This window comes from Hylaeus anthracinus, unplaced genomic scaffold, assembly GCF_026225885.1.
Source record: "Hylaeus anthracinus isolate JK02 unplaced genomic scaffold, UHH_iyHylAnth1.0_haploid 4, whole genome shotgun sequence".
Classification (NCBI taxonomy): Eukaryota; Metazoa; Arthropoda; class Insecta; order Hymenoptera; family Colletidae; genus Hylaeus; species Hylaeus anthracinus.
Window position 1 is genome coordinate 14996740 of NW_026535289.1, and position 14655 is coordinate 15011394.

At 44.2% G+C, this 14655-nt stretch overlaps 2 protein-coding genes across 5 annotated transcripts; one reads left to right on the top strand and one right to left on the bottom strand.

Moving 5' to 3' along the window:
- The first annotated feature begins 226 nt into the window (after window positions 1–226).
- On the top strand, window positions 227–3450 carry LOC128895208 (dnaJ homolog subfamily C member 22). Its single transcript, XM_054157621.1, has 5 exons — window positions 227–851; window positions 1232–1379; window positions 2273–2637; window positions 2712–2819; window positions 2892–3450. Exons 1-5 carry the CDS (start codon window positions 549–551, stop codon window positions 3096–3098), a joined length of 1131 nt encoding a protein of 376 aa, XP_054013596.1. The 5' UTR covers window positions 227–548; the 3' UTR covers window positions 3099–3450.
- Window positions 3451–3470: 20 nt separating this feature from the next.
- LOC128895185 (uncharacterized) lies at window positions 3471–14012 on the bottom strand. 4 transcript variants are annotated; one of them, XM_054157551.1, is made up of 11 exons: window positions 13880–14012; window positions 13361–13553; window positions 11379–11622; window positions 9468–9828; window positions 8829–9251; window positions 7606–7796; window positions 5470–5599; window positions 4693–4833; window positions 4363–4547; window positions 4048–4271; window positions 3471–3977 (listed from the first exon to the last, which is right to left on the bottom strand). In XM_054157551.1, exons 3-11 carry the CDS (start codon window positions 11529–11531, stop codon window positions 3857–3859), a joined length of 1929 nt encoding a protein of 642 aa, XP_054013526.1. In that variant the 5' UTR covers window positions 11532–11622; window positions 13361–13553; window positions 13880–14012; the 3' UTR covers window positions 3471–3856. The 4 variants fall into 4 exon arrangements, with proteins under 4 accessions (XP_054013526.1, XP_054013525.1, XP_054013528.1 ...); XM_054157550.1 differs by having other exon boundaries at window positions 13714–13972; XM_054157553.1 differs by lacking the exon at window positions 13361–13553 and having other exon boundaries at window positions 13880–13995.
- Window positions 14013–14655: the final 643 nt, after the last annotated feature.

Consider the following 14655-nt stretch of genomic DNA (forward strand, 5'->3'; position numbering starts at 1 on the left):
TTGATCGTAAAAAGGATTTCCTCGAATGAAAATCAATGATCGAAAGGCTCGATCGATACCCGTTGTCTTCTGTCTTTTCGTGATCGATAATCCTGATACATTGGAAGATCCACGAGCGATGGCGTATTATTGGTACGGTCCTGCGAAGGTACCGTTAAACCTGACAGAGCGTTGAACCACGTATGGTACGAACCGGCGCGACGGAACCAGCTTCGGTAGTTCCCGAATTCCCATTGAGAAGTACACTCGGGATTACCGTGATCCCGTGAACAAAAGAAAAGTCCTAATAAAAAGAAACAGTCGTGCAAAAAAGTAGTCTACGGATGTTTGCATAAGTTGCGCCACTTGCGACCGGTGCAAACCGCGATACCAGTTCAGACCAGTGACCAAAACGCAAAGGCTTCGTACAGATTGTCCAGTGTGCATCGATACGTTGTCGGTTCGTCGTTATAGTTGGCGAAATTTAAAGACAAACAACGGATCGCTTAAACGTTTCAATTTAACGATCAAAATGATAAATCTGTGATTCAACGTACGATTAGAATATAATGGACGAAACGAAGATGATCCAAAGAAATGGCCAGACCGATGGAAAGGGCCAAAAATCGGTGAAAAAAGAGAAATCGTTGTTTTGGACTTACGTACTGTGGCTATTCGGAGGCCTAGTTGGCGCACACCACGTGTACTTGGAACGGGATGCACAGGCATTCGTATACTTCAGCACTTTCGGTGGATACGTGGGCATTGGATGGCTCCGAGATATCTATAGGATTCCTTCGTACGTGGCAGACGCGAACAATGATCCTCGTTTCCTCGATGACTTCAAACAGACAGTTCGGACCAATCGCAAGGTACTTAAAAAATGACGGATGACCAATTTTTTGAGACACGTATCTGCAGTGGTGCATTGTAAACAAGAAAGATATCTGTCGATCGAGACAACTTAAGTCACTTTATATATTTTGAACGATGCATCTTCTTTAATGCGACGCAAGAATGTTACGAATACGTGAACTGATTATTCCATATATATATTGCGCCACCGCGTATAATGCGGAAATGGAATCGGATCGACGAAATTTGTACACAAATATTCCGCGCAAATCGCACGAATTGTTGGTAATAGAGATCAACGCGTTCGTTGGTGTTCGAGGAGATATAATTGCTAATTTTGTAACTGGTCGAATAGAAACGAGGAGTTAACGTAACGTAACTGCATTCGATATTTCAGCCCCCGTTTTCGACAGCGCGATTCGCTGCCGAAACCGCAGTCGCATATTTATGGGCTGAATTATACCGTAGCGCTATTCCGGAGGACGAGGTCTTCGGCATTAATTTTCGACACCTCTTAATCCTCACGCCTTTCGTCATCGCTTTAGGTAAGGAATCGCATACGTTAGCGAAATATGAAATCGCAATGTAGGTCTCGTTTTCCTCGAAGTTATCAACGCGCTTATTCGTCTACATATAATTAGCTGATAATGGCACTCGTGTCACGTTACAGTGCACGAATTGATGAGGTTCGGTGGGAGTAGGTGAGTCCCTGACGCGTCATCCTGTGCACTAATTTTCGAAGCAACGCGAACAAGTCCGTGGAACGGCCACTTGTGTGCCATTCGACGGAATGGTCCTATGAGAATGTTACGTTGTAATTGTACTATGAATAGCATTGCATCTAAAACAGGACCCGGTAGATAAGGCTTACGGATGAGTTCAACTAGCATAGTCTACATGAAATGCGGTAATATCGTTTGTTGTTACAAAAATCTTTGAAAAGTTCTAGATTTAATTACATTTAATATTATTGTAGTATCCGCGCCTCCCACACCCAACAATAAGGAGTCAAATAAGAACACGAAACGTAGGGTACGGGATTGGTCGCGTTGGTAAAGCGGTCGACTGTGGATCCGAGGATCGTGGGTACGACGAATCCTCGTGCCTTATTTTTCGTTTAGACTCCTACATTATTGAACGAGCATTAATATTTGCTTTCGTTATTAGTGCTCCTTTTGTTCAGTCGTATTAATCTACGTTGTGTATGAAATCGGAGCAGGATGTGACGTTTCGAAAACACACTGGACATTCAGCCTCCTCTTCCACCGAACCTCAATTTCCTCTGCCATGCGACTCAACAATGGCGACGAAACAATGGTCGTTGCCGCGAGGTCGAGTTTATATACACAAATGTTGCTTCCATCAATTTCGTGAACTCGATGCGTGTATTTAGCGCAGCTGAATATTATTTTTATCGTCGATGTGTACGTACATTCAGGTGTGTGGACAGTTGGAAATATCGGTAGAGAGCAGGGATCCATATGGGTCGCTCTTGGGTCTGCGTACTTGCTTTATCCAACTCTACCCTACATCGGCGATGACACCATGTGGATATTCCTGATGGTCGTAGTGTCCAGTTTGAGCTTCGATACGTTCAGCAAGCAATGGAGATTGAAACCAAGAAAGAGGAACAGCCTCGTTCGGAGAGCAATTTATTTAGGTTTAGCTGTCGCGTTGTATCTGTCTTTAATTGGTTGCTATCTGTACTTCAACGCAGTTATTACCGACAGCGAGGGCGAAGAGATCAAACTGTCCGAAGCTATTCAGCATTTCCTGACGTCGCCTATATGGCTCGACCTTAAGGTTAATTCAAACAACACAGAGTACGCTCCGTTGCAACGTTCAAAATTTGATAAAATCTTTCTTTCTTTTCTTAGGCTAGCCTCGAGGCAACCTGGAACCAAGCGATGCATCAAGGTTTCTGGGCAACGTGGGCCCAATTGGTCGATCTCACCGATCCCCGGGGTGAAATAAACGCTTACAAAGTAAGCCTGGAATTTATCCCGCGAAATTTGTTCTTCTTTGAACAGAGATACCGAAACTGTACTTCTTTGCAGGTTTTAGACCTCTCTCAAACAGCCACGCAAACCGAAATAACATCGCGTTGGAGGGCTCTTTCGAGGGATAACCATCCCGACAAGATAAAAGGCACCGAAGAGGAGAGGCGACGGGCTCAGGAGAAATTCATGGAGATTCAGCAGGCGTATGAAATTCTTTCAAAGGCGAAGAATCGTAGACAACGCCGCAACAGAAAGTCGGAATGACCTGGTGACGATAGTGTCCTCGTAAAGGTTTATTATAAAGATGTATTTTTTAATCGATCGGAGATATAGACGGGGGCTCGGAGTCGAAGCGTTCTTTTATCGATCTCATTCTACCTCGTTGTATCTCGTTCTAACAGTACGCACTTTCGTTGGTCGCACTGCCGATTCGTGGAAATTGGTATTGCGTTTGTAAGCAACGAACATAAACGTTTATACGTGTTTGTAAATTTGTTTGTGTAAATAGATAAACAGTGTGAACATACTCCTTAAAATTGTCGTTAACGTAAAAGTGGTCGATGAGTGTCCTAATGAAGATAAAAATTTGTAATATCAAGACGTTTATTTAAAAGTTCTTTCGACGATCATTGCATAGTTACAAAATATCGCGTTGCCTTCGAGCACGCGTGAGCGTCGCTGGTTAAAAAAGAGTCTCGGAGAGAATGTTCGCACTTCGATTCGATGGATGGTCGTTGATAAAGTTTTCAAATTATTCTATCCACTCTTCCCCGGAATTCGATGAGTCACCGCGATTCTAGTCGATTCTTTGGTATTCCTGACTTTCGACACGTTCTACGCGCTGCTACTCGATGGGTACGGTCCATCGGGATCGTAAACCAAAATTAAGTCTGAATTGTTTACACCTTCAACCGCACCATTTACATCGAAAACAATCTAGAGCAACGCTTATAGCATACGATGGCACTTAAATCAAACGCGTTGGAAGAAAAAGGATAATTTATCTGGAACAAAAACTCTGTCTATTTGGTCTTCTTCTTCGATCGCGACGGTTTTACCACCGTGTTCTCGATTTTCTCCGTGAAATTTACGTACTTGTCCTTCGATTGCTCGAGAAAGTCGTGTGACGATACCAGTGTCACTCTGAAAGGTAACAAAAACGATTAAAATCTATCCAGGAGTGATCGAGATCGAAAGAAATTCGAGTCCATACCTCAGTTGTGGAACGCTCAGCGGTCGAAGGAGACTTTTAACCACTGGAGGAACTTCGCTGGCCTTCGGTAAAGCGGGACTGCTCACGCAAAGAGCAGCGCTGGTCAGTTGCGAAACCAACGAATAATTTCGATCTGGTCCAGAGGTTGTACGGAAAACTCTTCTTATCTTTGATTTTAATCCCATAGACGGCGGTGACAAGGGAGTCGTGGGTATGGGTATCAACTGTGTCGATCGTTTTTCTCGTTAAATTATTCCTTTCTTTTCAAATTTATCGGTAATTCGAATAAAGCCAAAATACATTTTGACTACTTACTTTTCCTTGAAGTACTTTTGCCGCTAGTTCGGGTTCGCTACCCCATCTGCACGACGTCGATCTTTCCAGAAGCCGATGCCTGGCGAACCTCTCGATCACTTCAGCGCAAACGTATCTTCCGCAGAATCTGGCCCACTGTTCCGCTCGTAATCCTCTTCCGTGATCTCTCAAAGTTGGATTCGCACCTTTGAATAAACAGCGAATAGCGTGGCCTTTGTTAATAGGTAATGGAACTCGGGGTATCGCAAGCTATTCGGGAATATGGGCGTCGTTGTTCAAATGTTTCGATACGGTGAAAGAAAGAAGAAGCTTCGTAAAAGTTCTGCTTACCAGCGAATAACAAAATTTTCGCGCACTTGGTCCTCCCTTGAAGAGCAGCCTTCATCAACGGAGTGAAGCCTGATGCGTTCCTAGCGTCCACCTCGATGTCCTGACACCTTTGGAGGAGAATGTTCAGGCACTCTGTTTGGCCTGAATCGATGAAAACCGGACGGCCATTAATTCGAGTGTACGAAACTTACTGCTTAACCGGCGCGGCGTCCTTCGAGGATTCGAGTGTCCGCATATTTCGAGCAACGTAATGTTCGGCCCTGTTTTTGGCTCGAAACGTTCGTCGACGATACGTACGTCACCGCAAACCACGCGTGTTTCAAGTACCCAAGTACGTCGGTTATTTCTGGCCGACAGTGACGCGTTGGTACTCTTACGGCATCGCGCGTATACAATTCGACGTGTTACGCTTATATCGACCACCCGATATTAGTTTCTAGCAGCGCGAGAAGTGTTGTGTTTACAAAATTTATGATTGCCACGTGGCCACATTCTTTCGTCGTGTACGAGTGCAAAGACGTACGACGGAAGTGATTATCCTTGAAAGATCCGTAACACGAACCGAAGCAGAATTTTTATTTTCGTAGCAAACGTTTCTTTCGTCGAAAGCGTTCCCCCGCGAATATTCATTAACCGATCCTCCTTTATCAATCCATCGAACCAGCCGAGTGCTATTTCGCGCGGCACGCAATCCGATGAAAAGCAACGCGAAAATAGGGTTTGCGAGCGCGGAACGTTTTCCGAACTTCCCTTTTTAAGGATAATGCGATCGCTTACCGGCCTGCGCGGCAAAATGTAGAGGCGTGTTGCCCTCGTTGTCGGGAATATTCGGATCCACACCCTCGCACGACAGAGCCAGCTCCAACATCGCCGAGGCACCATTCCCAGCCATGTAGCTTATGGCGGTCTGGCATTGCAAACAAACAACATCGATGATGGCTTACTCAGAAGTTTGCTCGAAAACTACGTCGATTACATAAACCCCCTTTTCAAAGAAACCGTTATTCGCTGGCTCGCGTTAAAAACCTTGAACGTCAAACGATCTGTTACCTTTCAATCTTTTCCTCTTTTGTTTACCACGCGTTTGCTAACACTTTGCCTCGACCCTGACGAAACGGTATAAAATCCGTGAAAAAAGACTGCTCGGTAAACGAGGTAGCGAAACAAGGACGACGGATAACGCGTCCTAGAAAGAACGTACACGAAGTTAGATTGGAACACGGAAAAGATTCGTCCGAGCATCGTCTGCGAGGTAGCCTCGCATTCTTTGCTTTAGAAATATGCACAATAGACTGTGCGTCAAGGGTCAATTTATTAAGTGGTTACTGACGTTGAGGCGATAGCTCAAACGCTATTACTTTATCCGCTTGGCTATAGCAAACACGCGTCAAGTTTGCGAGTGCTTCGCGAAACGAACACCGATTCTTCCGGGGATAACGGGAACGACTAAATTTGTTTATCCATTGCACATCGAAAAGCTTCTTCGAAATAATTTTATGGTTCGAGAAAACTATGAAACGTTATCCGCGAGTTGGTCTGTGCAAAAATTCAAAATTACAAACGATGTTACAATGCCTAACTCATTATCGACAGCTAAAACCTAAATAATCCTTCGTTCGACCGAATCAGCGACCGTGACCCAAAACGATTAGAACAGTGATTCCCAAATACTTTAAGCATCGTACGTTTATCTTCCCGTTCGGTACGCTTTGAATGTATTCAAATCATTCGACTTTTTTTTTTTATTCGCTGTGCAAGTGGTTAACGATCATAAATATGGACTATACAAAGCTTGAAATAAATTAATCACAGACGAGGAAGAAAACATCAACGCGATGAATTTTCTCGACCTACTATCGTATCGACAAAAAAAAAGAAACAGCTAAACTGTAAACATAATCCATCCTTCGTAATCGTGTACCGCCCAGAAACTATCTTTTGTATCGTATTGGCACCATCTTTCAATTTGATAACCACTGGTTCCGATTGTGCACGCAACAAGCCTTGAAAGATATTGATGGCGCCTTTTGCCGTGTAAATTTACGCTCTAGTCGTCTACTTTTCAAACTAACTTTAGAACGATAACGATTCCATTTTTTCGAGCGGTGTAATTGTCCTCGTTGCGCGATTAGACAGCCAAACGAATTTAAAGGATCCGTTTAGTTTATAGATCGTGTTACGCATTTCATCTTTCTACTCGTCAGCTCGAATTTTACGCACATGTAGGCGCGTGTCTGAAGGGGTTCGAAGCGATTCGTCCGATACATGCCGTCACGGAATGTTTGCTCATTTTAACGCGGGCCAACTGCATACTCGATTCGAACGAACAACAATTTTGTTTTAATTATAGCCCGATGTCGCCGCATATGGAATGCGATCAGCGGAAGAAATTCTACATACGGAACTCTATCGCGGTAATAATTTGAAACGCGTCGCAACTTTGGAACATATAAGTCGTGTGCGACAGTCGGGAAATCGGAAGTGCTGTCTCTTATTTAGAAGAGCGGTAAACATTATGAACACTTGTGTCAGCAATATCTATGTAAATAAATCTCGATCGATTCCATTGTTTCACTCTATATTAAACCGCGATCGTTTTAGAAGTTTCGCATCGACGAACGGTAATTCTCTTTGCGGGACAACGAGCCGCGTATCTCTGTACCGTTTGTATTGCTGGTAAATAGTTCGAAATGTCTACCGTCCTGTCAACAAACATGGATGGAACTAATCGTTTACTTTGAGGCCGCGAAACTTCATTAGCCCGTGGACGCGTTTTATTTGGAATTCTACGCTTCGGTCCATTTCTCCGGCAACGCGCAATTAAAGCGTTAGCGGTAGTCGTAACGAGGTTTACGATCGTGCGCGTGTTTACGCGATTAAATTTCTAAAGTTCCACGACAAAAGGCCACTTACTCTGCCACTGCTATCGACCACGTTCACGTCCATATCCCCGAATCCGAATTTTCGTACGCGAGTGGCGATTTGATGGAGGGTCGTGTCGTCTGCATCCCTGGCTGCCCTCAGGAGGGCCGATCGGCCCTCGGAGGGTGTTTCCCACGACGGTGGCACTTTTACGACGATCGTATTCTCGAGCACGCTGCGATCTAGAAATGAAACGTAGATACTTGCGTCAGCACAGGGACGTACCACGAACGCAAAGGAACATCAACTTCGGGATGTAGCGTAAAAATCTAGCGCTGTCTTCGTTCTCTCTTAAAATTCAAATTAAACATTTTTAATGTATTTCCCTGCTGGATGTTACAAGTTCAAGAATTTAAAGTTCTCAAGAGTTCGCCTATAGATAGCGTTTGCCTTTCGTGAAAAATTTTAGAAGCGGAAATGGTCCCTCGAACTTCGATGAGTTTAGATCCAACGGCGCGCCAGTTAAAATCATTTTTGCGAACCATTCGCTCGTTCATTTCGTAAGACGTGAAAATAGAAGAACTAACAAATGGACTGTCAGGTTGGCGGTACCACGGATACGTTAGTTTGCGAGTATGACGGACGTCTATATTTTCGTATCGACATTTGATAAAAACGGTAGCGAACGTTTTAAAAGATGTAAATAAAACAAGTTCCTACTGGCATCGTATACCGTAGATTCTTATCTAGAAATAAATTCGCTCACTTTACGAACGATGCCTATAAAATACGGAACATTTATCGAACTTTATTTTTAAAGAACCCAGATTTTATTCCGTTCGGTTCCCGAAGTATCGTATTATTTTTCGCGAATTGGAAGCGTCGTGCATATAGAACTGCCCTCTTGAAGGATTTCCAAAGAAAACAACGACGTTAGGAACGGTGCGCTAATGCTAGCAGTGGTTAGAAAAGGCGTCGAAGCTAAGAAACTACATATATTCCTTCGAGATCGATGACGAGAACGAGGACGATGATACGATAACAACCGCGTAAAGGCTGATTTGCTTCGTAATGTTGTTTTTATTGCCTCTAATCGCGGAACTGCTGACGCGATTAAGAGAAAAACTGACGGAAACGCGCGTAACGTAAGTGCACTCAACTCTGACATTAATCTAGCCGTCGACACTTTCAGTTTACTTTAATGATACGATTGTTAACGGTTTCAAAAACGATTACGTTTTCAATTTTTAGTAAAATATTAATTATAGTCGTACCTTGCAAGACACCCTTGCAATAAACCTTGACGTCGTGAACGGCTGGTCTTCTGTAAGGCGCGCGTTTCTCTTCGAAGCTCGTATCCGAACTGAAGGACACGGATTTCTTCACGCGGGCACTGTTTTTCTTTTTCCGTTCAACTGGTAGCGTTTGAATGCTCGGCGAACGTCGAAGAGACTGGTGTTCACCGGAGACGTTGCTCAGGATCGAAAAGTATCCCTTAAAAGTTGAGTGTTTGGCCGAGGTACCGGTTCCGGAACGATAACCATTCGAACAAGATTTGTCTTGTTTCGAACCGTTGTTTGCTCGCGCCTCTACAATTCTATTCGCGGAATGGGTGAGATTCGCAAAGAAAGCAGAGGACCTTTTCAGAATACCTTCCTCGGTCGGCCTTCGTCCCGTCTTCTCCGCTGCCGAAAGTCCTGAAACGACGCAATTACCCTCGTGGTTCACACTTTTCTAGATATATTCTTTAACGATCACGTTTTACCATATTCTCGAAAACATTCGTAAAATAAAAGTAAAATCGTCTCGATTCGATAAGACACGCGAATAAACGAGTATCGAGAGATCGAAATTTTCTTTTCGAATGTAGCGATAGAAATTTCACGGAAACGTTACTCGGGGAACGTACGTACCTTCCGCGAGATGTAGGGGAGCGGATAACGACTTTCGAATGGCTTTCTGAATCTTCCTGAAGTCGTTCGATCTTGTGGCGTCCTGGGGGAGCTGTTTGCCGAAGAACTCTTCTTTGAGAAAGCTATCCTGGCGTTTGGCGCTGGTGCTCGCGTCGAGGATCGCTCTGTTCTTCTTGTTAACGATGCACGGCGCCGGCGTCTCTCGCGACGCGCAGTTATTTCGAGCAAGCTCTCCCCTAGAGGCAACGATGCTGTAGTTGTTCACCGTGCAGGTACTGCCCTTTGCCGAGGAGTTGCACTTTACGCGCACAGCCTGGAGACCGTTTACCTGCCAGCTGTCTTCGAGAATCCGCCGAGTTTTCTGTTTGAATCATTCGTGCATATCGTATCAATTTTTCGACGCCGAACCGACCTCATACTTTATACATTTCGACCTTCTTTTTAGATCTCCCTCGTTAAAATTTAATTAACGACAGCCGAGGAGGGACTTGACAAACCTTTAAGATGAATTCGTCCGATGTTAAAGTTCGATATATTTTCTACGTAACGTTATCCTTACGATCTTTTAACATGGGTGAAATGAAATTTGAACGAAGAAGACCTGGAAAGAAGGTCGCGTATAAAGAATATACTTTGAATACATTTGCTCGGACTACCGTTGTTTACTTTCTTTCGCAATAGGCAATGAAACGCTTCGCTCATTTGAATTTGCGTTCTCGTAACGTTGCGAAAAGACAGCGTCGATCGAACGAGGCTAAATGAAATATAAAAACTAAATCTCCCAACAGGGATCTCGAATGATTTCAGAAAACAAACACAGCAGAGATCATCCAAAGATTAATCACGATCTGCTTTCGTCAATGATCGCGAGCCACGAATATCGTCGCCGAAAATACATTATTTCGAAAAACGAGTAGATAAATGTTGATCCGCGCGTCTTGGATAGAGATGGAGAAAATTTTATTTTAACGATAAATTACGAAGAAGGCCAGTTTACACGTCATATTCTGAACGTAATTCGAAATTTTCATCCAGATAATAATTGTTCCCGTTACAGATCCCGCGTATGCGTGTCGTGAACCTGAACCATACCGAAGGCTCGAATGTGCGATGCTCGATGGAATAATAAACACGACCGGGACGCTAACGAAACAGAATCGTTTGGACACTTACAATAGAAACACGGAAAATTCGTTAACGAACGAGCTTCCGGGGAAAAGTGGGCGAAAGCGGGTTGAGCTCGAACATTCTCGTGGAAACTCTCGGAAATCACTGACGCGTCGGTGTCGCGAATCGCGGATCGCGGTGCAAACGAGAGTCGGTGTTGCCGGAGTAGGAGAAGTTCCTTGGAAAGCGAGTCGTGTCTTCCGGATCGCCTCGCAAGACGTGCACGCGAGTTCTACCGCATCCGTTTCAACTAAACGCTATTTATATGTCGGTTAAGTCCTCGTGTTGCTCGGCAGGGCGGTAGGTGGCTCGTTTGCGCGTCTACGCGCGCTATTACAACTCTGTATGCGAACGGTACGCGGTTTATTTACCCTCGAGCCAAGTGCTGGGCGAAATTTAATCGAAATAACAATCGTCCATAACGTTTGACGATTGACGATAACGGTAAAGGAGTAGTTGAACCACGGAATTCCAAGAGCTTTCTTCGACACGTTGACCGACGTATGGGTCCGTGTAACAATAGCTACGAGACTGCGAGACTATAAGTGTCGAACCGTTCGTGGACGTGCAAGCATGTCGAAAGAATTCTGAAACCACCGACAGCGATTTGTACGTAAAACGGTTCATAAACGATGGGTAAATTAATCGAGCGACGCCGACGTACGAATTCGCGAAGACGGCAAGCAGCGTCGAGTAAAGCAAAGTACAAAAACGCAAACGACGAGAAACACGAGAAGCGCTTACTTGGCGAGCATTTCGTTGGACAGTCGATGGAAGCGCGTTGTCTCCGATGTCGTGTTTGATTCCACCGGATAAAGACGTCTTCCTGACGGTGATCTCGTTTCCAGGTGTCAGCTTGGCCCCTCGATTCTTCGCCATCGTCGATCCAGACTCCATCGAGGCAAAACGATGTCAAACCGATCGATCGAGTTCTACGCCGCGCAACATCTTGCCGCTATCCTAGAAACGGCTCCTTTCCCTCGGTTTCCTGTCCAAATAGATGAATGAAAACGTCTCTCTATCCGACTCTTATCCAGCTTTGTTTAGAATACGCGTAATTTATCTCTAGATCAAAGTTTGCATCGCGAATCGATCTACTCTCTGACACGTTAGATTCATTTTGTCGGTGTGTACTATCCGGATCCGTAGGCTACGGAGTTACAGGTACTTCCGTCTCGCAGGGCGAAGGAGGTGAAGCTCTAGTAGAGCGAGCCTTACGCGACCGCGTTGACTCGTCTTTTTGCTGGTGCTTATTTTGGCTGCGTTACATTTGCCCGAGAGGCTTGTCGTCCTCGTCTTTGGCGTTAAGCCAATATTTTGAATTCTCTTATGCACGAGAATCTATCGATTATGCCACGTTCGACGAAACTCTCGACAACTGTTTATCGATCTCTCAAAGTCATTGGCGATCACGAGTCGGATGCATCGCAAATCAAACGTGGGAAATATTCTGCAAAAGATAAACAACCGTTGCAAATAAATCGTTGTACAGAGTTTACATTGGTACTTTTTTGCGTACAAAACGATATTTAATCGACAGGTGTAACGCGTAACGAAGAGAAAGAAGTTACCGCCAACGCATATAGATTGGCTTGGAAAAAAGAATTTTAATTTATCGTTCAACGTCTCGTATTTCACGTTATTTCAAATAAAATATGTTCGAATGGGTTTTCTTTGCAAACTCGAATTAGAGAGTGACAGACGTTACGTGGGATGTGTTTAGCATTGGCTTTCGGAACCGAAAATGTATTCCTCGAAACGTCGGCCAAGAAGTAAAGAGTTTAAACTATAGTCGTAAACAAAAACAATTAACGTGTATTTCGCTTGGAGAAATGTGGATTTTTATTGATCTACAAGGAAGTTATCGCATCGCCGAGAGAAGCGTATAACGTTATAAAGAATTTATTTTCATTCGAAACGTCAAGTTTCAGAAAAGTAAGAAATTTGTTACCTTTAAGTGAGAAAACAACGCTCCAGCTCCACCGACGCGATAACGTTGGATTTCTCTCTCTTTAGTTGTAACACAGTCGATAGATACTCGGCGTTGAAAACGATCGTGCTCTTCAGACGATCTGTGAGGTAACGTGACGACTGGAAACTTGGACTACCGAGAAACGCGAGTGCCGCACGAAACGGAAGTTACGTTTGATTAACTTTTAGTTGCGCGTGTTTTCCAACGATGATTGACCGTTCCTCGCGAACAGCCGACGCGTAAATTCTACGTTTCTCCGAATTCTCTTAAAAATAGCATCGATGGGAGAACAGGTAAACGTTTGGTTCGTGTTTGTAAACTTCCTCTCCGCGATCAACGCCTTTAGTGCCCGGAAGAGAACTTGAAACACGGTCTGCAACTAGGAAACGTAGGATAGAATTCGATTTATGCACGAAGCGCGATGTTTCGACATGTTTTCACCCGTGCGCGCGACTCCAATATAAATTCTGGAAACGACAAGCTGTCTGCCGTTATTGTGTTGGCCGGTCGAGTGGGTTTCTTAAAGGTATTACTAACGGGGAACGTTACAAAGCTTGCTTTTCGAATACAATCAACGAAGAATGAAAATTCATAAAAGGACTCGGCGAACCGGTGAAGGTTACCGATGTCAATAGCACGCACGCGGGTTCATCTGGAATAATAATCATGCCTCGGTGATAATCATGTGCGACGTCGTGTCATTGACACATTTCGAGGGCGACAATAACCTCGGTGACGAATTCTCGGTGCGAACCTTGTCGTGTGATTCCGAGCGTCTCGTTTAATGGATCGGTTCTCATTTCCACGTAAGACAGTTCTTTCCTCTCGTGACCAGGTTCGGTTTAATTTTAAACGAGGTCGGCGTCGAGTCGCTGGGATCCGTAAATTTGTCGTTTATTATCTCATGACTGCGACTCGATAGCGGGCCTTTAATCCGTAAACACTTGCTGTAAAATAAATATCGTTTTCTACGTACAGTCCGATTACATCTCTACGAAGAAACAAAAAATTCTGCGATGCATTCGCAAAGCGTAGAATACAATTCGAAAGAGAAACTCGTCGGCAACTTTTTCAACGTAAAGCAAGTTGAATTCTAAAACGATTTACCTGGCTCCGATCAGTCCATCGAAATGCAACATTAACGTCACGAATTATCCTTAGATTTCGAGCGCAAAAATGCAAGCTGTGCAATAGCGTTTTGCCTTCAAGACTTCAAGCTCTGCGAGGACACAGACACGCACACTGTTAAAGAAAACATTCACTGGATACAAACCGGTAACGCGTTTGAAATTTCCAGCCACGTATAGGAAATGTATCGGCGACGAAAATCCAAAGCGTCGATAATTCCATCGAGCACCCGTTCAAACTGGTCTCCTCGTGTAGGGGTTGATTGAATACTGGGCCGAAGTTTAATTCGCACCCTCGCTCTGAAAGTATCACGAGGGTCGTATCGCACGCTCTTCTGTTCGCGCAGCCGCGCACTCGAGCCAGGTGTTACTCCTCGATACCTGGTCAATGGAAAACAAAAGTGATTTTCTTTTCGAACACCGACAAGTTCGTTTGCGAAATAACTCGTATATTCGCATTAAAGACAGCTTGGATATTTATTCGCCATCGAAGCATCGAAGAAAGGTTGAATCGAATCGCTGAGCGTGCTTCAGGTGTAACTCTTCCGATATCAATCCGATCTATTTTCGTGCGGTAACACGCGGCCACCCGATGCGATGTACGCACGTGCTTGGTAGCTTCGATGATTCAAGATCAATTAGAAAATCCGAGCCTACTAAAAATAGTATTTCGAATGCTCCGTATTACCAGCTTCCTAGTCGTTTGTTAAGAGTAATACGCGTCGCATAAACATGATTTGAATGATCAGTGTTTAACTGAAAAACCAGTTGGAAGTATTAAACAAAAATTTAATCAAGATACTGCAGGCACCTTTAAGAAACGTTACATCTTCGACAAGATGATTTATTTGTCGACAGAAACGGTCGATAGCGTACATTTTTAATAACGTACTAAAGATATCTCGAATGTCGGAGCGAAGAG

What these genes read in the sequence shown, in the direction of transcription:
- LOC128895208 (XM_054157621.1), top strand. Translation starts at nt 549, where the DNA reads ATGGACGAAACGAAGATGATCCAAAGAAATGGCCAGACCGATGGAAAG. An exon ending in CAGTTCGGACCAATCGCAAG is followed by an intron (nt 852 to 1,231) that starts GTACTTAAAAAA and finishes TCGATATTTCAG; the next exon opens with CCCCCGTTTTCGACAGCGCG. An exon ending in CTATATGGCTCGACCTTAAG is followed by an intron (nt 2,638 to 2,711) that starts GTTAATTCAAAC and finishes TTCTTTTCTTAG; the next exon opens with GCTAGCCTCGAGGCAACCTG.
- LOC128895185 (XM_054157551.1), bottom strand. Translation starts at nt 11,531, where the DNA reads ATGGAGTCTGGATCGACGATGGCGAAGAATCGAGGGGCCAAGCTGACA. An exon ending in TCCCCTACATCTCGCGGAAG is followed by an intron (nt 9,252 to 9,467) that starts GTACGTACGTTC and finishes GCGTCGTTTCAG; the next exon opens with GACTTTCGGCAGCGGAGAAG. An exon ending in CTGAGCGTTCCACAACTGAG is followed by an intron (nt 3,978 to 4,047) that starts GTATGGACTCGA and finishes GTTACCTTTCAG; the next exon opens with AGTGACACTGGTATCGTCAC.